This window comes from Oncorhynchus masou, chromosome 18, assembly GCF_036934945.1.
Source record: "Oncorhynchus masou masou isolate Uvic2021 chromosome 18, UVic_Omas_1.1, whole genome shotgun sequence".
Classification (NCBI taxonomy): domain Eukaryota; kingdom Metazoa; phylum Chordata; class Actinopteri; order Salmoniformes; family Salmonidae; genus Oncorhynchus; species Oncorhynchus masou.
This window is the reverse complement of record NC_088229.1, coordinates 29,448,174-29,472,725: the sequence shown is the minus strand read 5'-3', so window position 1 is coordinate 29,472,725 and position 24,552 is coordinate 29,448,174. Positions and strand designations below refer to the sequence as shown.

General features: G+C 41.7%; 1 protein-coding gene across 1 annotated transcript in view; it reads left to right on the top strand.

Annotated features, from left to right (window-relative positions):
- Positions 1-24,552, top strand: part of pex14 (peroxisomal biogenesis factor 14) — a 106,039-nt gene that overhangs the window by 75,516 nt on the left and 5,971 nt on the right. The window contains exons 5-7 of the mRNA XM_064922918.1: positions 2,280-2,365; positions 8,197-8,299; positions 19,421-19,518. Coding sequence (XP_064778990.1) covers positions 2,280-2,365; positions 8,197-8,299; positions 19,421-19,518 — 287 coding nt within the window. The remainder of the gene's footprint in view (positions 1-2,279; positions 2,366-8,196; positions 8,300-19,420; positions 19,519-24,552) is intronic.

Genomic DNA, 24,552 nt, shown 5'->3' with positions numbered 1-24,552 from the left:
TTTGAATTTTTGATGGGAAAGGTTGCCGGTTCTTCCTGTCGTCACTGCATTTGTGTTGACGTGTGCCCTTGACCAAGGAGAGGGCCGTCCTTTTCACCTTGACGATGTACAGTAGACCAGCAGTGGGTTTTTTGACATGCAAATCACACAAGTGGCAAAGCAATAAGATCAATCAAATCCCTTGTAGAATGACACGAAAACTGGATGCTCTGATCATTTAATGTGTAATACACAGACCTGGCGCCAGAACCAATCAGTTGGACGGGATTTCATTTCCATAGGTGGGACCATTTTTTCACGGGACCTCCTATGTGTGCACGCATCTTTTAAATGGGTGCAGGGCCGGCCCACTCATTAGGGAGGATTAGGCGGCCTCCCATGGTGGCAGATTGATGAGAGCAGCATTTTCTGAGCTCCAGCAAGATTATAAAACCTCACATAATTCTGCCCAAAAACAATTAACATTTCTCTCAACAAGTGGCAGGGACACTAAATATTTATCTTGTTCATTCCCAGCGTGCCTCTCTATGGTGCTGTTGGAGAGATGCATCGCTGTACACTCCACCAACATTCCATCCCAAAAATTATTGAATGTAAATCATGTAGCAGATATAGCATATGGTAGAAAGAGCATGTGTCCTTTTCTGTAGCCTACAGGCTGGAGAGACAATGTCATGAGACATTTTTCTATCCATACAAGTTTCTCTGATCAAATACCTAACCTAAATGGCACCCAATCAAATAAAGAATGTAATTACATGTTAACAAACAACAGCCTATCCTAAAAACAGGACAGGTCAAAGTTAAATGGACAATATGGAATGGACAATCGGGCTACAGTAAAAAAAATTTGACAAGCTGATCATAGAAAAAAAGAAAATACTTCTGCATTTCCCGCTGTGTAAACACATTGCAAATACGCTCAGGAGTCTTTGTCACAAAGGCGGGAATGCAGGTGACGAGCTTAGGTCTGCATATTATTACTATAGAAATGCATTGGGCTTATAGTGGACAGATTTTGGTGAGAGAGCCTCTTCCTCTCTGCTGAACCTTTATCCCCGGAGAAAGCATCCGAGCGAGTGAAACAGTGCCCCTCTGTCTCAGTATGTGTAGACCACGTATCTGATGCTGTCTGGACAGAAATAGAATTACATTCCATACTCTATTGGTCCAGACAGCATCAGATACGTGGTCTACACATACTGAGACAGAGGGACGCTGTTTCGTTCGCTCGGATGCTTTAACTGAGATTGATGAGTCTTTCTGTCGGCGCATCTTGGTCAAATAAATTCTCAATATTTCAATATTTTATTTGGATGGGCAAGGAGGTACGGTAGGGCGAGCCAGGTCCCCTAAGGCATGCCCATAACGCAGGCCCTGGTGATACACCTAAGTGAAATATGGTATTTACAGTCATGTCCTACGGGGTTTTAGTCTTGCTATAGAATTTGGAATTGAATGTTAGGTCAATGGTTCATCTTGATGTACTATAGATAAAGGTACATGACTCCCCAAGCACACTCGCTCACCTCACCTCACCACACACACACACACACACACACACACACACACACACACACACACACACACACACACACACACATTAAACTTGTTGAACGAGCCTAGTTGTTCTCATCCCCTCCATTTTAAGATATGTTTCCCGCCTAGAAAAACATCTAGGGGAAACAACACTCTACTAGTTGTAGTTTAGGGACATTTTCAGTTGAATGTTGCTGTGATGTGGGAAATTCCACTCAGCGAAACAGCAGGTCCACCCAGATGACAGCTCAAACAATGAAACAATTACACACTTTCACTCTGTCCTCCAGAGATACACACTGTCCAGTTCCAGTCCCACAGACACACTCACCTTTCAACCCTTCCAGGTTCTTCCTCTCCTAGATGTTTATAGAAGCACAATCTAAGATGTTTTTTTTTTTGCTCTGTGATTTGATTTCTCAACCCATACACATATAACATAAGTGTTTTGTCTTGGCATTGTCTTGACTTGAGAGATTACTTTTAGCTAGTTCAATGTTTTTTGGTTGGTTTGTTTACAGAATTGATTAAATTGCAATGTTTTATTCAATTTCTGACTGGAAACATTGCAGATTTCCATCCCTGTTTTCAAGATCTTTTGGGTTTGATTTCAACTATTAAAATACTGAATTCAACCTACCATGAGTTTGTTACCTCAGTACAAAGCACATGGTCTTCTCACCATGACAGGGTGTAACCTTTACTCAGGGATTTGATGTTGTGTTTTTGTCTCTCCTCAGGTCCCCGTGGCTACAGATGGAGAGACTACGGTGCCCTCACTGTCATCATGATGGGCATGGCCTTTGGCTTCCATCACCTCTACAAGGTACGCCATTTTAATTCGGTCCAGAAATGTCTCTTCCGGTAGGCTGGAAGTGAAAGCTACTGTCTGGGGGGAGCATACGCCCTGCCACTTGTTTTGGTAAACAGTTGAGAATTGGGGCTGGAGAAATGTAACCATTCTCAAATTCTTAGATGGAGCTGTAGATGCAAGAATTGACAATCCATGAGATCAAAAGTATAGTTAAACCATCTTTTGAAGATATACAATGTTTGGCTACGTTTTGTTGTGTTCTTATATTTTAGATTATGATCTTCAGTAATCAATGGGTAAATATCAAGAATTGAGATGGCCGTTGAACAGATTCCCAGATCCCAGACTGTACCTTTAAACATAACTACTTTAAGCACCTGTTCTGTTATCTCCTAATTGGGTGGTCATTCAGCCCTTGATTGCATTCTGTCAGTTTATTCCTTGAGTAAGCATTTATTGACATGCCTGTTGAAATCAAAGGATTTAAGGTTGGAAGGTGGCTGATAATATATTCCATAATCTAGACTGGGCCTCAAGGTCTGCAGCACCACTGGTTTCTTTGGCCAATCAGTGATATTAATCAATCATTTCATCAAATAATTACTAGGGAGAAAAGAACTAGCAGTATTCCGGATTTCAAGACTCTGATCTCGAGGATCTATTTCATCCAACCATTTATTTTACACAGTCCAGTGAGTTCTGTCAACGCAGTTTGCCCCAATATTACATTTATATTAGTGGGGTTTGTTGGTACATCAGTCAATTGTAACTTTGTTAGATTCTAATGCCAAACGCTCCGTACATCAGTCTTGCCTGGTTGTTAAAAGCTCATGTCTGGCTTGCCCAATCACATGATCTCATTTGAACCCCTCTTTTTAATTATATTTATTTCTGTCTCTCTCTCTCTCAATCCTTTTTTCCTTATTGCAAAAAAAAAGAAAGTTGCCAGCACAGCACACGACCCTCTTTTGATATTACGCCCTCCAAAAATAATCGCCCTTGGTTTTTTTATCACGCTCCAGAGCCCCTGAACATGGGCCTGGGAGGCTCCTTGTTCCTCACTGACATGAATCCCTCTGTAGCTGTTCGTATTGCTGTGAGTGGCATGTGGAAGCCATTACTCTCTTTTATAGGTGGATGAGAGTTTAGCAGTAGCCGTTACAACCAGTATGACCAGCCATCGTGTGTGTGTGTGTGTGTGTGTGTGTGTGTGTGTGTGTGTGTGTGTGTGTGTGTGTGTGTGTGTGTGTGTGTGTGTGTGTGTGTGTGTGCTGGATCACAACGCTCCCATGATGTCATGACTCTGGGGGTGTAGGGCCTGAGACTTGTTTCTTGTGGATGGCGGGTGCCATGGCAGGAGTTTGTGTATATGGGTTCCATTCCAAATGGCACCCTATTATCCATGTAGTGCACTACTTATGACCAGGGCACATACGGCTCTGGTCAAATGTAGTGCTATTTGGGACACATCCATGGAGTTGTCTATGGGGCCAGCCCCGGCAGTACATGATCTATATGCCATAATAAATCTACTACTCTGAACCAAAGGAAATCTGAAAATAACCTTCCTTAATAGAGTACTGGGGTTGTATTCTATTTCAATATATTCTCTAATTATAGAGGTGAAATTAACAAGTACAGTAATGCTATCTGAAGACTAGTTTATCCTATATTCTGCTACATTCCTTCAAGTGACTACTTTATGCTCAAGTTCCCTTAAGCTACAATATGTTCCATTACGATGTAATGATCACTATTCTACATTGAGCTTGTCCAGTAGCATCCATATAGCATGTCTTCACTTGTAGCACTTCATGAAATTATAATCTACAGTTTTATAAAATAGTTTGGTGTCTTGTTAACTCTCCTTCTGTCTAGTTCTGTCTCTCGCCTACTACCCGTCCTCTGGCCGTCTGACTCTCACCCTACATGTCCTCTGTCTGCCTCTCTCCCTACCTGTCCTCTGGCCCTCTCTGTCTCTCCTCCTACCTGTCCTCTGGCCCTCTCTGTCGCTCACCCTACCTGTCCTCTGGCCCTCTGTCTCTCACCCTACCTGTCCTCTGGCCCTCTGTCTCTCACCCTACCTGTCCTCTGGCCATCTATCTCTCACCCTACCTGTCCTCTGGCCTTCTCTGTCTCTCACCCTACCCGTCCTCTGGCCGTCTGTCTCTCACCCTACATGTCCTCTGTCTGCCTCTCTCCCTACCTGTCCTCTGGCCCTCTCTGTCTCTCCTCCTACCTGTCCTCTGGCCCTCTCTGTCTCTCACCCTACCTGTCCTCTGGCCCTCTGTCTCTCACCCTATCTGTCGTCTGGCCCTCTGTCTCTCACCCTACCTGTCCTCTGGCCCTCTGTCTCTCACCCTATCTGTCGTCTGGCCCTCTGTCTCTCACCCTACCTGCCCCTCCTGCTCTCTATCTAGTGAGAGGCCCAGCATTATAATACAGTATGGGCTTTTCGGTTATTATTTATTTTTCTCCCTCACACCACCCCACCTTTCCGTACCCGCTGTCCTCCTCACTCGCTCTACTTTTTAAAATATCTCTCGCTATCTTTCTTTCTCTCTCTCTTTCTGTCTCGCACCCTCTCACACCCTCCCTGTACCAGTCTCTCCTACTCTCTATCGAGCGAGAGCCCCACCAGCTCATAGCATGGGAGTTGGGATTCCCTAACGGAGCTGCGTCCTGCTGTCATGTCACAGGAGCGGAGTGCTAGCCACACCATATGCTCCGTCTGCCCATACTTTCTTTATGCTATAAAGGCGCCATGTAAACACAGCCCTCCCAGTAGCCTACTTATTAATTACTCGCTGTTGACACTAATTTAATATTTTTCAACTTAAAAGTGTTTATTACTAGGACTGGCGTCACCCAGCCTCAGGTGTTGCAGGGACAACCTGGTCCTGACGGCCACTTGCTCCGTTCCAAAGAGAAAGACATTTCAGTAAATCCATCTGTGGGACTTACCTAAACATAAACTTTGAAGGTATAAAAAATTGTATGCACAAATACCACACCCCCAAAAATGCTAAACTCCCCTTTTATTGTAATGGTGAGAGGTTAGCATGTCTTGGGGGTGTGATATTTGTGCATATGTGACTTTGTCACTCACCATTATTTACGATTTAATTCTGGACTATCCGTAATCATGGTAGCATCCACATGACTGTATAAGTATTTAGAAACATATTATATTCTTATTTACAATTAAAGTGACTACAAAATGACAATACATTATTCACCATGAATTTCTATTGGACACGAAATGATCTGAAACACAAGCAATACAAACAGCAAATGCATCCAACAAGTTTGTAGATTCACAAGCTTGACGTAATCATAGCATTCTAGGAATATGGGACCAAATACTACTCTTTTGACTTCTTTAGTGCATATATAAGTGATTTGTTTCCCGAAAACTTTTGGTCCCCTTAATTGGCCGGGGGGGGAGCAAAAACAACAACAACATTTGTCACTGTCCCAATACTTTTGTAGCTCACTATATATATTTTTTAAATAATTGGCCCCCGACCTCTTGTGATTTTGTAAATGTGGCCCTCTTGCTAATCTATACTGAACAAAAATACCCCCAACATGCTACCATTTTTATTTTACCTTTATTTAAGTAGGCATCTTTTGGTTACTAGTCCAACGCTGTAAACACTAGGTTACCTGCCGCCCCAAATTTGAGTTCATATAAGGAAAATCTGTCTATTGAAATAGATTGTGTACAGATACTTGGGGCTGTGTATTATCATGCTGAAACATGAGGTGATGGCTGCGGATGAATTGGCACAACAACGAGCCTCAGAATCTCATCACGGTATCTCTATGCATTCAAATTGCCATGGACAAAATGCAATGGTGTTCTTTTTCTGTAGCTTATGCCTGCCCATACCATAACGCTACCATGGGGCATTCTGTTCACAACATTGATATCAGCAAACCGCTCGCCCACATGACGCCATACACGCTCTCTGCCCGGTACAGTTGAAACCGGGATTCAGCCGGGAAGAGCATACTTCTCCTGCGTGCCAGTGGCCATCAAAGGTGAGTATTTGCCCACAGAAGTCGGTTACGACGCCAAACTGCAGTCAGGTCAAGACTGTGGTGAGGACAACGAGCACGCAGATGAGCTTCCCTGAGACAGTTTGTACAGAAGTTCTTCATTTGTGCAAACCCACAGTTTCATCAGCTGCCCGGGTGGCTGGTCTCAGACGATCCCACAGGTGAAGAAGCTGCATGTGAAGGTCCTGGGCTGGCATGGTTACACACGCTGTTGTGATGCCGGTTGGACATGCTGCCGAATTCTCTAAAACAACGTTGGAGGTGGCTTATGGTAGAGAAATTAACAAAATTCTCTGGCAACAGCTCTAATGGACATTCCTGCAGTTAGCATGCCAATTACACGCTCCCTCTAAACTTGAGATATCTGTGGCATTGTGTTATCTTACAAAACTGCACATTTTAGAGCATCCTTTTTATTGCACCTGTGTAATGACCATGCTGTTTAATCAGCTTCTTGATATGCCACACCTGTCAGATAGATGGAGGATTTTGTCAAGAAATGCTGACTTAACAGGGATGTAAACAAATTTGTGAATAAAACGAGAAAAATAAGCTTTTTGTGCGTATGGAAATGTCCTGGGATCTTTTATTTTGGCTCATGAGACATGGGACCAACACTTTGCATGTTGCGCATATATTTTTGTTCAGTGTATTTGAGTATCCCTGGTCTAGAGGCCCATTTAAGATGTGCAGAGTTCAACTACACACGTTTCTAGGGTGTGTTCATTCATCAAATTAAATAAAACAGACTGAAACAGGGAGGGACTAGCTAGACTTGTTCAATGCTTTTCATTGTCTGTTGCGAAACATTTTATAACGTTGTGTAGTCTAATAATGAAGCCAACCTATGACTGTCATCGACACAGTCAGCCTTCTCATGTCTCATCTGGCCACCATATTCACATTGGATCACAAAGATTTGTCTAAACTAGCAATGAAACACAGTACCAGTCAAACGTTTGGACACACCTACTCATTCCAGGGTTTTTCTTTATTTGTACTATATACATTGTAGAATAATAGTGAAGACATCAAAACTATGAAATAACACATATGGAATATTTTAGTAACCAATTTCTTATTGAGATTCTTCAAAGTAGCCACCCTTTGCCTTAATGACAGCTTTGCACACTTTTTGTTTAACCCTTTTTTTGGTTACTACATGATTCTATATGTGTTATTTCATAGTGTTGAGTTCTTCACTATTATTCTACAATGTAGAAAATAGTACTAATAAAGAAAAACCCTGGAATGAGTAGGTGTGTCCAAACTTTTGAATGGTACTGTACATGTGCTATCGCTCAATTCAATCATGTCTTTCGATATTAAAACAGTGGTGAGAAATTGATATTCTGTGTAGACTGTAGGTTTAGCATTTTCTGTCACTTTGTCAGATGTTACCTCTTCCCCTCAGTATCCTTTTCCACACCAATAGTTGAATTTCCTTAAGTAGTGTGCAGTTCATTTGTTTATCGGTTCCTTTTTTCAGGTGAAAATCTGAATCTACAACATTGACCTTTAGACAGTTTAGGCCACACTGTGATAACATAAGATGTTGACTTTGTCCATTCAGAGTTGAAACTGCTTAACATGCCTCCCCCTGCCTCTCAATCTGTGTAACAAATGGCTCCCTATATGGTGCACTACTTTTGTCTAGAACCCCCCGGGTCCTGGTCAAAAGTAGTGCGCTATATAGGGAATGGGGTTCCATTTAGAACCAACCCTTTCTCTCCCTTCCTGGCAAGAAGTGTAATAGCATGTCATGTTTTTAATTGCAGAAATACATCCTTCCCCTCATTATGGGCAGCAAAGAGGACAAGAAGCATCTGCAGAGAATCGAGAGCAACATCGCCGAGATGAGTGGCACGCTGACACAGACAGGTGAAGATTAATATCTTCATCACTTCTCCCTCCCTCCTTAACATTTTCCGTCATTTATCTGTCGCCAAAATCGCCGCCGCGTGTTTTTAACAAACGACTGTGCTGTCATTTTGCTTTAATTTGAAATTGCTTGTTTACTGTCAGGCTCGGCCTCAATTAATTACGTTTCGCTGAAAAGCTCTTAACCTCAGAATATTAATGAGGGGTTGGGAAATGACAACTTTTTTTTGTCACTCCCTACCTCCCTCCTTCCCACCCACCCTCTTTCTCTCTCTATACCGCTGTCTCGCCCTCTGTCTCTCTCTCTCTCGGTGGTGAGAAAGTTCATTTTAATTTTGCACTGGGAAGTGTGATGCTTCGTGGCTGGTCTCAGCGCAGGGCCTAGTGATTAAGTGTGCAGTGACAGGTGCGTCTCCCATGTTGGACAGGTGAGGAATCTCAACCTGGCTGTCAGAAACTGAGTGTGAGAGTGAGAGAACGTTGGGGGGAGGGAAGAAAGAGATGCATCCCTCGCTCGGCGTCAGTGTAATTAAACATGGTGGGAAGAAGCGTGAACGAGGGACACCTCAGAGAGCAACTTTTGTCTTATTAGCGTAGCGTTGTTCAACTCTGGGCTGTTTTTTCCCCGTCTCTTTTAATTTGAGCGAGATGGATCTCTTGGTTTGAGACAGAAGAGTTGATCACACTTAGTGAAATAGTCCCGTAAGAGGTATGCGGTTGAATCATGAGAAGAGGAGGTACTGATGAATCAAAAGCATAGTAGAAGCTATACCCACACAGGGCATAAGTATGTTGAACCAACCTATCAACCTCATGTAATTTATTTTCAACGTACTGACATTGAACATCAATGGATTTTTGGGTTGAAAAAATGCAAGTTGTCACGTGCACGTTCAACCGCAAATCAACAACAAGATTTCAAGGGTAGGTTTATTTCAAGTAGGGTTCACGTTTGCTGACAATTCAATTAACCCTTTACCAGGGCTCTATTTTACTTGCATATTCACCTAAAAAAAGTTATCTGAAATAAAATAATTAACAAACCCGTTTCAAAAACTAAAACTATACTGAAACTATTAACTTTGACTCCAAAACTAACTACAATAAAAAATTATGTAATGCTTTTTGGGGGGGGGTCAAATGGGTTTTTCAATGGGGTTCTCAAGCTTCTGAATCTGGCTGGTCACATTGAGATTGAATTTATCATTTAAAGTTAGACTCAGCCAGATGACGTTGCCATAAGCATCGCCGTAGATGTTGGCCGATTTGGTAAGGTTAAAGTATCCGAATGTAGACAGAAGTCCAGGAGTGAAGTCGGGGTGTGTGCATCTGCTACAGCCAAAAGTAAGACACTAACGTGGTTTTCCAACAGCAAGGCTCAGATCAACATGGCAGTGTTGCCATTGTTTCAATCCTGGGTTCAAATAACATTTCAAAAATATTTCAATTACTTCCAAATACATTCAAAGAAAGTATTCCGATTTATATTTTATCTGACTTTTAATGTATTTGAAAATACACTTGGAAAGTATAATGAAAATAATCAAAAACACTGACTCAAATACACTCCCATGCATTTAAAAGTTCTTGAAAATTCTCAAATCCACAGAAAAAGTATTTTAAATACTAGATACTCAAATACACATGTATTTGAACCCAGATCTGCATTATTTCTAAAAATGTTTTCTTTGTAATATCTGTCGAAACTTTGCATCTGTGCGTCTAGAGTGTGCGGCTCTCCTTTATTTTTTTTAAGGGTTCCACTCCGCTAGCTAGAGCCTTGCCTAAATAGGTGTGCGTTTCTTTCACAATGTCAAAATAAACATGTACTGTATCTAACACCCATATCACACACTCACAAACTGAAATCATAATATAATCCCAGCTACCACATTTGGTTCCTTGGAAGTTGTTGTAACACAAGATATTGGTTTCCCATTGGTTTGGGGAATGAAGCCTTAAGTTTGCTGAGTGTTAAAAATGAACGTTTGTTTTAATACGTTCTGGGAAACAAAAGTGATTTCTCCTGCTCTGGGAACCTTCATTTTTAGGTTGCAGGGAGGTTCTGAGAACAAAAATTATAAGTTAGTTGAATGTATTTAAATAACGATCTGAGAACATGGTTCAATAAGACTTTGAGTAACACTTTTAGCTTAGTTTGGGTTCACTGTTTGAACTCCAAGCACAGATAGGACACATGGAAATTCATTTTCTTAGGCATTAATCATGCAGACACATTTTATTTTTTATTGTGGCACAGTGTCAGTGACATTCAAACCTATAATATTTTCTTTATACATAGAATTAGTCAACTGTGCCACCAGGATGGAGCTAGCATGCAATGTACATTTTTTGTACACATGCAAAGCTGTTAATTTTAGTTTATTGAAACAGACCACATTTCAAAGCAAACAAGCACTCGTTAAGATCAGGTTTGGCCAATTAGTTTGTTATGGAAAGTTGTCTTAATGTTCTGAGAAACCTGCAGAAAAGTACTGAAATTCCCACAGAAAAACGTAGTTTCTTAACTTTCTGAAAACATGCCTTTAAATACAACCATGGGGAAAGCTTTTGAAAGGTTATGCTGAAGTACTGAAATTCCCACCTATGAAATATATGGTTCTTACAAAATGATGTGCTTGCTGGGTATCCTGCACAAAATAACCATAGGACAACTACACAATCACCAATCTCTAAGAAACATATGGTTCTCAGAATGTTATATGCTAGCTGGGATTTGTGTACCTCACTTAGTGATAGAGGGCCTCAAATATCACATGTACACTACATGACCAAAAGTATGTGGACACCTGATCGCCAAACATCTCATGACAAAATCATGTGCATTAATATAGAGTTGGTCCACTCTTTGCTGCTCTGTAACAGCCTCCACTCTTCTGGAAAGGATTTCCACTAGATGTTGAAACATTACTGCGAGGACTTGTTTCCATTCAGCCACAAGAGCATTAGTGAGGTCGGGCACTGATGTTGGGCGATTAGGCTTAGCTCGCAGTCGGCATTCCAATTCATCCCAAAGGTGTTCGATGGGGTTGAGGTCAGGGCTTGGTTCAGGCCAGTCAAGTTCTTCCTCACCGATCTTGACAAACCATTTCTTTATGGACTTCACTTTGTGCTCAGGGCATTGTCCTGCTGTAACATGAAAGGGCCTTCACCAAACTGTTGACACAAAGTTGGAAGCGCCTAAACGTCTAGAATGTCATTGTATGCTATAGCGTTAAGATTTCCCTTCACTGGAACTAAGGGGCCTAACCTGAACCATGAAAAACAGCCCCATTCCTCCTCCGCCAAACTTTACAGTTGGCACTTCATTGGTGCAGGTAGCGTTCTCCTGGCATCCTGAGCCGTTGTTGCTCATAGACGTTTCTACTTCACAATAACAGCACATACAGTTGACCGGGCAGAAATGTTAAAAACTGACTTGTTGGAAAGGGGGCATCCTATGACATTGCCATGTTGAATGTCATTGAGCTCTTCAGTAAGTCCATTCTTCTGCCAATGTTTTCTTTGGAGATTGCATGGCTGTGTGCCTGTCAGCAACCGTTGTGGCTGAAATAGCCGAATGGAGGAAGTTTGGAACCACCGCCCAGGCAAACTGAGCAATTGGGAGAGAATGGCCTTGGTCAGTGAAGTGATCAAGAAACCGATGGTCCCTCTGACAGAGTTCCTCTGTGGAGATGGGAGAACCTTCCAGAAGGACAACCGTCATTTAAAGGGCTCCCAAGTGGCACATTGGTCTAAGGCACTGCATCTGAGTGCAAGAGGCGTCACTACAGTCCCTGGTTCAAATCCAGGCTAAATCACATTGTGTTTGGGAGCCCCATAGGGCGGTGCACATCCGGCCCAGCGTCGTCCGGGTTTGGCCGGGGTAGACAGTCATTGTAAATAGGAATTTGTTCTTAACTGACTTGCCTAGTTAAATAAATCAAATCTGTGCAGCACTCCACCAATCAGGTCTTTATGGTAGAGTGGCCAGATGGAAGCCACTCCTCAGTAAAAGGCACAAGACAGCCCGCTTGGAGTTTGCCTAAAGGCACCAAAAGGACTCTCAGACCATGAGAAACAAGATTCTCGGGTCTGATGAAACCAAGATTAAACTCTTTGGCCTGAATGCCAAGCTTCACGTCTGGAGGAAACCTGGCACCATCCCTATGGTGAAGCATGGTGGTGGCAGCATCATGTTGTGGAGATATTTTTCAGCGGCAGGCACTGGGAGACTAGTCAGGATCGACAGAAAGATGAATGGAGTAAAGTTCAGAGAGATCCTTGATGAAAACCTGCTCCAGAGTGCTCAGGACCTCAGACTGGGGGGCGACGGTTCACTTTCCAACAAGACAACGACCCTAAGCACACAGCCAAGATAACGCAAGGGTAGCTTTGGGACAAGTCTCTGAATGCCCTTGTGACCCAGCCAGAGCCCGGATTTGAACCCGATCGAACATGGAGAGACCTGAAAATAGCTGTGCAGCTACGCTCCTCATCCAACCTGACAGAGCTTGAGGGGATCTGCAGGGAAGAATGGGAGAAACTACCCAAATACAGGTGTGCCAAGCTTGTTGCGTCATACCCCTGAAGACTCAAGGCTTTAATTGCTGTCAAAGGTGCTTCAACAAAGTACTGAGTAAAGGGTCTGAATACTTATGTAAATGTGATATCTGTTTTTATTTATTTTATAAATTATTTTATAAAATTGATTGTGAGGAATTCTAGGTCAGGTGAACAACAGAATTTGAGTTCTTGTATGTTGTTATAAATACACCATGAGTCATTAATGATGAAACATACACCCACACCCTTCTTCTTACCGGAAAAATGCTTGTTCCTGTCGTCGCAATGCACTGAAAATCCTGTTGGCTGTACGGACTCTGACAGCATGTCCCTAGCTAGCCATGTGTCTGTGAAACAGAGTATGTTACAATCTTGAATATCTCTTTGGAAAGCAACTCTTGCCCTAATTACGTTGACTTTGTTTACTAGGGACCGCTCCGGTACCTTCTTCTTCCATGCCGTTGTTTTGGGTCAGCCTCTGGAATCAGTTCAAATGCCCTGGGAGGTGAAGACAAGGATCCGCTTTGGGAAAGTCGTATTCCTGGTCATTCCTGGGCACTGATTTTCAATAGTTCTTCCCGGCTGTATGTAATAATACTTAAGGTTTTCTCGGCTAACAATGTAAGAAATAATACCTCACAGTTTCCAAAGGAACCCCATCGGCGCCATCTTACATTTTACAAACAAAATATATATTTTTTTTTATAAATAACTAAACTAAATAAATAAAACAGTGTATCTGAAAATAAACTGAAACTAAACTGAATTTCAAATAAAAATCTTAAAATTAATAGAAATAAAAACTGATAGAAAAACACTATAACAACCTTGCTGTTGACATGCAGTTGGGATTGTATTAACATAAGTAACAATAGTTTTTGAATGGATTATCCCTTTAATTTTCTAAATGCCAGTCCTTCAGCAATGGTACATTGTTAATATGACAAACTCTTCTTGCAGAGTGATGCCAAGCATCAAGTTAGTTTGCGATCATGTAACAATGATCACAAGTCGTGGCTGAACGACAACACGGATAATATAGAGCTGGCTGGATTTTCCATGCATCGGCAGGACAGAGAAGCTACGTCTGGTAAGACGAGGGGTGGGGGTGTGTGTCAGATGATGCGGATGCTACACTGCAGGACTGTTTTCCTAGCACAGATGAGAATATGTTCCTGGATTCATCAAGTGGCATTGAGGAGTATACCACCTCAGTCATCGGCTTCATCAATAAGTGCATTGACGACGTCGTCCCCACAGTGACTATATGTATATATCCCAACCAGAAGCCATGGATTACAGGCAACATCTGCATCAAGCTAAAGCCTAGAGCTGCTGCTTTCAAGGAGAGGGACACTAATCCGGACGCTAATAAGAAATAAAATGCCACTCTAAAATGTGAGGTTTTGTCATACAACACAATGCCACAGATGTCTTCAGTTTTGAGGGAGTGTACAATTGGCATGCTGATTGCAGGAATGTCCACCAGAGCTGTTGCCAGAGAATTCTTATGTTAATTTCTCTACCATAAGTCCAAGATCGTTTTAGAGAATTTGTCAGTACGTCCAACCGGCCTTACAATCGCAGACCACGTGTAACCTATGCCCTCCCAGGCCCACCCATGGCTGAGCCCCTGCCCAGTTGTGAAATCCATAGATCAGGGCCTAAATAATTGATTTCAATTGATTGATTTCCTTTGTAATGAGTACATATAATCTTTGAAATTCTTGCAAGTTGCTTTCATATTTCTGTTCAGTATAAACTCAGCAAAAAAGACCCTGTCTTTCAAACATAATTTGTAAAATCCAAATAACTTCACAGATCTTCATTGTAAAGGGTTTAAACACTGTTTCCCATGCATGTTCAATGAACCCTAAACAATTAATGAACATGCACCTGTGGAATTAAGACACTAACAGCTTACAGACGGTAGGCAATTAAGGTCACAGTTATGAAAACTTAGGACACTAAAGAGGCCTTTCTACTGACTCTAAAAAACACCAAAAGAAAGATGCCCAGGGTCCCTACTCATCTGCGTGAACGTGCCTTAGGCATGCTGCAAAGAGGCATGAGGACTGCAGATTTGGCTAGGGCAATAAATTGCAATGTCCGTACTGTGAAAAGCCTAAGAGAGCTCTACAGGGAGACAGGATGGACAGCTGATCATCCTCGCAGTGGCAGACCACGTGTAACAACACCTGCACAGGATCGGTACATCCGAACATCACACCTGCGGGACAGGTACAGGATGGCAACAACAACTACCCGAGTTACACCAGGGACGCACAATCCCTCCATCAGGGCTCAGACTGTCCGCAATAGGCTGAGAGAGGCTGGACTGAGGGCTTGTAGGCCGGTTGTAAGGCAGGTCCTCACCAGACATCACCGGCAACAATGTCGCCTATGGGCACAAACCGACCTTCGCTGCACCAGACAGGACTGGCAAAAAGTGCTCTTCACTGGTGAGTCGCGGTTTTGTCTCACTAGGGGTGATGGTCGGATTTGCGTTTATCTTCGAAGTAATGAGCGTTACACCGAGGCCTATACTCTGGAGCGGGATCGATTTGGAGGTGGAGGGTCCGTCATGGTCTGGGGCGGTGTGTCACAGCATCATCGGACTGAGCTTGTTGTCATTGCAGGCAATCTCAATGCTGTGCGTTACAGGGAAGACATCCTACTCCCTCATGTGGTACCCTTCCTGCAGGCTCATCCTGACATGACCCTCCAGCATGACAATGCATCCAGCCATACTGCTCGTTCTGTGCGTGATTTCCTGCAAGACAGGAATGTCAGTGTTCTGCCATGGCCAGCAAAGGGCCCGGATGTCAATCCCATTGAGCACATCTGGGACCTGTTGGATCAGAGTGTGAGGGCTAGTGCCATTCCCCCCAGAAATGTCCAGGAACTTGCAGGTGCCTTGGTGGAAGAGTGGGGTAACATCTCACAGCAAGAACTGGCAAATCTGGTGCAGTCCATGAAGAGGAGATGCACTGCAGTACTTAATACAGCTGACTGTTGCTTTTGATTTTGACCCCCCCCCCCTGTTCAGGGACACATTATTCCATTTCTGTTAGTCACATGTCTGTGGAACTTGTTCAGTTTGTCTCAGTTGTTCAATCTTGTTATGTTCATACAAATATTTACACGTTAAGTTTGATGAAAATAAACGCAGTTGACAAGTGAGAGGACGTTTTTTTTTTGTTGCTGAGTTTATATCATCCAATCAAACAAACTGTATTACATACAGTCAAGGAAGGAATGTGAATGGAAAAGTGCTCATACTGTCAGTTTGATCGGATCTTACCGTTCTATTGTGTTTTAGGAAGGTGGATAGCTGGCAGGGTGCGTGTCGATTGTATGAGATTGTGTGAAAAGGTGTGCCTCCCTCAATCTGATTAACAAATTAGTTATTTTATTGTCATTTTGGCCCCAGCTATGCAAACACATTTCCTCCGTATAACATAAGTCCTGTTTTGTTTATTGTTAAAGAACCGATTCCGTGATAAGAGTCCCTTGTATTCCGTAGGGAGCTGATATTCCAGACCTTAAGCCCTCTCATGGAAAACCCACTGTCGTTTCCCTCAGTCACCACGGCAAACTCATTTGCTGTGACTGCAGTAGCCAAGCTGCTATTGTAGTTAATGACTGTTGCAGTTAACAGTTGGGGAGAGGGTTTGCAATTACACTGAGAGCCCCCCCCCCTTCTCTCCCTCTTTCTCTTCACAACGCTGAGTAATAGCGTCCGACTGCCTGGCTGCCAATTGCTTGAACCCCTTTTGTTAAAGTTCATGTATTGCTCTAGTGCCGGGCGCAATGAAGTGATGTATCCTTTTGAATACAACTGCATTACTCTCTTCGCCCAGAGTAGGGCCTTGACTCCCATTATGATTTCCCTACAACTTCACACGGACAATTAATGAATGGGTCTTGGAAGCACTTCAGCACACACAGCCTGTAATGGAATTGTGCGGTTGTTTGGCCCTCTTTGTCAGTGGGAACCATATTGGTGACCAGCTGGCCATTAAAGGCGGAGACAGGCCTGGACATATGTAGTGTACATTATATGGAGGTATTTACTGAATAATTTACTGAATACACAATGTCGGCCACTTCGGCAGCAGCTGCGAGCCCCTGCTCTGTCTCTCAAATTCATGCTCTTGCCCAGCTACAAAGTCTCCTTCTGATGATTCAAGCCAGCCAAAGTCATTGACCTCATTATTCTTGGCTTCTATCTGCGATAGCGAGGGGTAACAATACACAGTGGCTAAGAACTGGATGGACTAAAATGGCGGCATGCAAGATCTGCACAAGCAGTTTACTCTTTGCGCCTCAGTCTCAATGATCATTTTGAAAGTATAGTCGTGGTGGCTAGCGACTTCACTCCAACATCTGGAACTGTTGATGTATTGCGGCCATTTACAGTAATGAGCATTGGGCAACTAAATGTGCAGTTTACATACCCTGAAGTCACTAACACTTTTTTGGGGGGCGGGGGACAAGGTTGTGGGCTCTGGAAAATTGACCCAGAAATTGTTTTTCCAAAATAGTGGTATGAGGATTTTAGATTTCCTGCTTATTCCAACATTATTCCGGGAGTCTTTCAACCAGAATTTTCCAACGGTACAGAATGTCACCTTTTATTTGAGGGTATTTTCATACATGTCTGTTTTTAACATTTAGAAATGAAAGCACTTTATATATCTTGTCTCCCCCTTTTGAAGAAGTCGTAAGTATTTGGACAAATTCATGTATTATGTATTAAAGTAGTCAAAAGTGTAGTATTTGTTGCATATTCCTAGCATGTAATGACTAGATCAAGCTTGTGACTAAAAACGTGTTTGATGCATTTGCATATTGCTTTGCATTTGCAGTTGTGTTTTGGATTTTGTTTTGCCCAATAGGAACTGAGTGGGGATTAATGTTTTGTCATTTTTGAGTCACTTTTATTGTAAATAAGAATAGAAGATGTTTCTGAACACTTCTACATTAATGTGGATGCTACCATGATTACTGATAATTATGACTGAATCATGAATGATGATGATCATACCCCCACAATCATGAAGAAATATCATACCCTCAAAATAATGCAAACCTCTCACCATTACCAATAAAAGGGGAGGTTAACAGTTTTGGGGGCGTATGATCTTTCTGCCTCTGTACATTTCTCACTCATTGTTATTCACAATTCATTCATGATTATTTCTCATCGAAATAGCATCCACGTTATTGTAGTGTTCTGAAACAGGTCAGAAACCTCTTATATTCTTATTTACAATAAAAGTGACTCCAAAATGACATGATTTACCTTTCATTTCCTATTGGGCAAAACACAATCCGAAACATAACCAAAACCAACTGCAATTGCAAGTTTGTAAAGTGACAAGCTTGATGTATTCAATGTATGCAAGGAATATGGGACCGAATACTAATCTTTTGACCACCTTAATACATTAGAAGTGAATTTATCCAAATACTTATGACTTCTTCAAATAGGGGGGAGTAAATACATTAAATGCTTTTGTTTCTACTAAACCATGTATGAAAATACCCTCAAATAAAAGATGACATTCTGCACTGTCTCCTCATTTTGATCTCAAATCAAAAATGCTGGAGTAATGTTTTTTTTTAATTGCTTCACTGTCCAAATAAATACGGAGGAGAGTGTATGTCAGGTGACCTAAAGTTCTTCCGTCATGTCTTAACAGGGTCCCATTTTCGTCACACGTATGCTTATAGCTCAGCACTGGCACATTGGTGTCTGTCCAGTCTTGCACAGTAGGCAAGCTTTTAACCATTCGCTGACACCAACCTCAAGTGTAGGCAGCTACAATATCTGTTGATGTTAATGCGATTAGGCTTGATTTAACACTTTGCACGACAGTGATTTATATGAATGTTTATTGTCTTTCGGTAATAGAATCAGTCGGTGAAACTTAATGCATTGTTTGGTAATACACGTGCGACTGGAAAGCAAGGGGCCAACAAACTGGGGCTCGTGTTATTTGAAATCATACACCCTCTTCTTACACCAACACTTGAAATAATTCAATCTTCAAAGTCAATGAGAAAAGAGCAATATTTATTGGGATTAGGTGGGACATTTTGTCTGGCAGCCTCCACCCAAATGAGGCATTTTTTCCCCCTTTGTTGATCGTTTGAGGATTTAAGATGCATTTGAAGCCAGTGTCTGCATGGATAATGGAAGGTTAGAGACTGTTATTTGATTTAAGTTCAGGCACCAGAGATTAATATCTTTATTTTACACGTCAAAAATATCCCAAAGCATCTATGACTGAAAAGCTGGGGCCAATTTGACTGGTTATTGGATATCATTATAAATATCAGAGGTCAACTTTAATAAATGACTTAGCCTATACTTTTTATTTTTTGTATTGTTTTTACAGATATTGTATTTGAGTTGGGACTTCTCTGGACTAACTTAACTGAAAGTAAAAATGTTCCAGCTTCCTCTACTTTATGCTTCCACTAAATAAAACTTTAGTATCAGCTGACATCTAGCGTTTTAAGTGTACTTGTTGTCTCTGTTTGCAGTGACCCAGCTCCAGCAGACCCTGGCTACAGTACAGGACCTCCTGGTCCAGCAGCAGCAGAAAATGCATGACCTGTCTCAGGAGCTATCTACCTCTGAGGTACGACATCATCATATTCACACACACACTCAAACACATATGCTTAATCTCACCTGTCTCTCAGGCTACTGGTGCCGTACACACTAGTCTGGCTCAGACCTGGGTCAAATACGTAGATCAAATACTTTATATGTATTTGAGTGGTGCTTGATTTTTTAGTTTGCAACTTTTGGGACAATTTCATTGGTTCTGTTTTACTGGGAAAACAAAAAATGCAATACAAGTATTTGAAAGTGTTTGACTTAGTATTTGAAACAGGTCTGGTCTGGCTACAGTCTGGCTACAGTGGTAAAAAGAAGTAGAACACACTCCACCTGTCTGCTGTTTTTAGTGGAAAGTTTAAGGTTTTGTTCATAAGGCACCAAATGAAACTGACGCAGGGAGGGACTACTTCGTTTTCCATTGTGAAACATTTGAAAATGTTTTCCGATGCATGTCCTAATGAACATGACCCAAGACAGAGGATTTATTTGGTTCATCGCGCTCTAGTGACTCCTTGTGGTGGGGCGAGCGCATGCAGGCTGACTTCGGTCGTCAGTTGAATGGTTTTTCCTCCGACACATTGGGGGTGCAGCTGGCTTCCGAGTTAAGCAGGCGGTGTTAAGAAGTGTGGTTTGGTTATGTTTTGGAGGATACGTGTAACGGTCTTCATGCGGTGAAGGAGAGTCGGACCAAAATGCAGCGTGTAGATTGCGATCCATGTTTAATGAACAAACGCAAACACGAATCAATACAAATACTACAAAAACAAAGAACGTAATAAACGTAACGAAAACCGAAACAGCCTATACTAGTGTAAACTAACACAGCGACAGGAACAAGGACACTAAGGACAATCACCCACGAAACACACAAAGAATATGGCTGCCTAAATATGGTTCCCAATCAGAGACAACGATAATCACCTGACTCTGATTGAGAACCGCCTCAGGCAGCCATAGACTAACGCTAGACATCCCACAAAACCCCAAGACAAAAACACACCACAATAACCCATGTCACACCCTGGCCTGACCGAATAAATGAAGAATAAACATAATATATTTCGACCAGGGCGTGACAATACGTGACTCAACCTTTGTCTCTTCTGAGCCCGTTGGGGAGTTGCAGCGATGAGACAAGATCGAAAAAGGTGGTTCAATACACATTTTATTTGTCACATGCTTTGTAAAACAACCGGTGTAGACAAACAATGAAATGCTTACTTAACGTGCCCTTACCAACAATAACAACAACAAAAAAGCACAAGAGAATTTCGAAACCATCTAAGGGATGGGCATTTGAGATTATTTTACAATTCAAATAATGTCATGACATTTTTTCAGATATCAGAATAGTATAAATAATAAAAATAAAACTCTCAGCTCTCTTGACCAATCAGACTGACTCAAATGCACATGGCAATTGTAAACAGCGAACAGGCTGCTTTTCACTGTTGGTTTTAGCCAAACACTATGGGGAAAGAGAAGTCTGAATTTCGCCATGATAGAACCGGTGTCTGTATGTAGCCTCGCTACTTTTATAGCCTCGCTACTGTATATAGCCTGTCTTTTTACTGTTGTTTTATTTCTTTACTTACCTATTGTTCACCTAATACCTTTTTTGCACTATTGGTTAGAGCCTGTAAGTAAGCATTTCACTGTAAGGTCTACCTACACATGTTGTATTCGGAGCACTTGACAAATAAACTTTGATTTGATTCTATTACAAAAAAGGTTTTCTGATGAGTGTTTTGCATTGCTCTGTGCCAAGTCTTGTGGAAACTCGGTTAGGTGAACACCTGTAATTGCTATTTGAAGCGCCGAAAATAGCATACCGATGTCAGGGCAGACTGGAGGGCTAAATGCACAGTATTAGCTCAAGACGTTATAAAAACTACATTCAAAGGTTTGTTTATTAAATTAAGTCAAATGTCATGGTATATCCATGTAGGTAACAATGACATAATGGTAATTACATTTATAACAAAGCTTTTCAATTGTCCAAATAGGCCTACACATTTTTTTGCTACCAAATGTACTCACTCAAGTAATTGATTACTAACGTCTGTTTGGATATCTGGATAGATATCCCTACCACCATCTCAGATTGTGCAAAATGTGTTAGAAACATAAGATTAGCATTCCTGAAACATTCTTTGGTTAAAATATAATTTGATCTCTGAGAAAATTAAGCAATTGATTGATCGATTGAACAAAACATTCTCATATTCATTTATAGGATTCATATAATCTTCAATAAATATAGTACCTAACATCTGATTTGGACCATAATTCTTCCTAATAATGAGTATCGCATGAGAAATCCAATAAAATGATCAAAATCCACCCACGGATCCCCCACACCCCAATCCCAACCCAACAACCAGTATACCGTATTAGTTCTCTGTCTCACAAGTAGTATGGTGGTGTGGCTTGGAGTATTGCTTCTTCATCCTATGTAATGTATTCCCTGTGAATCTGGTGATGCTTTTTCTTCTTCTCCCTTTTATAGAGAAATAATCCTTTGAAGTTGCTTGCATTATTTTCCATAAATGAAGTACGAAGTTCGCCCACTAGATGTCGCTGTTCCTGCTACTGCCACACCTTTTTATAAATTGTGCTGGTCTCTAGTCTTTATTAAATGGATCACAACATTTTCTTAGCAACTTTGGTGAAAATAAATTGTGTGGCCAGTTCTCCATGAAAGCAATTCAGTTTGTCATCTCATCATAACATCCATGATGTTATCATCTTCTGCCATAACTCTGTTCTTGGTTTAAATTTTATCGTCCACTTTCACAATCCACAGTTACAACCGTTTAGGTGCTAAGGGCCGAATGATTGTTTTAAAACTCGTCATGTCAAAAAAATTGGTGAACTTAAGTGCAAGTATGAAATGTTACTTGTTCTTTATCACGCTGTCATAAATCGTTTTATGATCATCGGCCCAAAAAACTCCCTTGGAATCAAGACCATCTCAGACAATGTTTTATGTCCACAGCTTGTTAAGCACATGGGGTGTTCGTCTGTAGCATCTGGATGGCGCAGGAAAACATATGCGTACGCATCTGTTTCTGCAAACGGATGAGAAAAATATGAATCTCTCCCCTGGATGAGGTTAATCAAAACCGCCGACTCATAGCTCATTTTCGAGTGAGTGTCTCTTGCCCCCACGCCGCTTCCTAAACTGAGTTGAAAGGATAGTTGTGTTTTTGGGTGGGAGGGAGGGAGGGAGGGGGTGGACAAAACCCTAACTGAGCCACTATGCAAACAGAACTTTGTGTGTACCATTTTTCTTTGTCCTGGCAAGCCCCAGTCCGATCCAGTCACTGTTAAGCCCACTTTAAACAATGAACTACATCTGCAGCACTGGAGAACAAGAGATGTTTTTTTTTTGCCAAAACACAGATTGGATTAAAAAGTGCCCGCTTCATTTGCTATGAGTGCCTTGTTGGAAGGCGGCAGTGTATAAAAAGTATATTTCACATCAAAACACCCATTAAACAAATCATAAACTCTGCTTTATAGCTATAGTGTTGATCTTAAATTTTCCACAGAGAGACGTAGAAGCCCTGTTGTTCCCAGGCCATATGGGAAATTGGGAAATTGTTTTCAGGTCCGGAGCGTGTGATTAAGAACACATGTTGGAGCTGCCGAGCTACTTATCGTTTGCAGTTAGCGGCTTTCTGGGTTTCTCCCCTCGCCGCTCAAAGTGCGCCACTCTTGGCAATTATACCTCTCAACGCGGAAATGTGCATTTAACCCGAAACACATGCCGACTTCTGTTTCATCAGCTGCTAAGTAAACAGTTCTTAAAGTTTGGAAACCGCTGAATTGCAATGTATATGGCACCCCAACACAAACTGACTGGGGATGTCATTATACAAGTGAGAGATTGCGCACACACACTCACACACACATTATATATTTCTGCCTACAAACCTCAGAGGGCCCAGCAAAATGTACTCTGTGGGTATTTACTCTATAATCATGACTTATTTTGAAAATGATCACCTAGCTACATCATACCACTACTGTTAAATGCCTCGGTGAAGAATGAATAGGCTTCAGAGTAATTCGTCTCCAATGTTAACAGGAGGGGTATCCCCCTATTTTGGTCCCATTATCATTACAAATCTACCAGTTAACTGTGTTTGCTCCGCTGTCTCAATTCAGTGATAGTTCTCTTTATTAGTGGCTGCACATAGAAGATTAAGAAACTGCTGTTCTGTACCAGAAGAAGCACTCCGGCACTGGGAAAGTAGAATAAATAGACTGAAATCAATTGCGCCCGTGTTTTCCCTGGAAAACGCTCCTCGGGGATTTCTTTTGAAGCTAATTCTACCATAAATATACATGCATTACAAGGAAAAAGACAACACAGTCGGCTGGTGGAGTAACTGTGAATTAATTTGCCTTTAGACATTTTGAAACAAGGCTTGTTAAGATCCTATCTGTTGCTAATGGTCCGTAGGCATTTTATCTTCATTTATTTCACGCATTGCCATCCATGGAGGAGTTGTTAGATTTTTTTCTCTCTCTTTTGCTCGTAATATATTTTTCTGGAACCACTTAGTTAAGCAGCAGAAAGGGGCTGACCCCTATCACACCCAAGCAACCACTCAAGACAGATTAGGAACACAGCTATTACACCAGTTAAGAGGAAACTGTATAGCGCTTAACAGCACTGGTCATAGATCAAAGTCTCCGTTCTTAAGCCAGAGTACGCAAAGTGATTATAGGGGCAGTTATAATCATATGAATAGAATTAGAAGATTCAATTATGTGCATGTAATGCTTACTATGCTGCTATAATGCTTTCTGTACATTACTTTATTATGAACATGGTGTCATGCCACACTTGACAAAGGAAATGACCACATGGCTATTTCTGAAATCACAATGTCAACATGACATAACACCTTATGTTCAGTTAGCATGGTGTATAATGCCAGCTGACATATGTCATGTTGCCATGAATAAGCGTGGTTATAATGCAGGAATATTATGTCTGCGGACAAAACTACCATACGGTTGTGTCAACCTTCGCTGT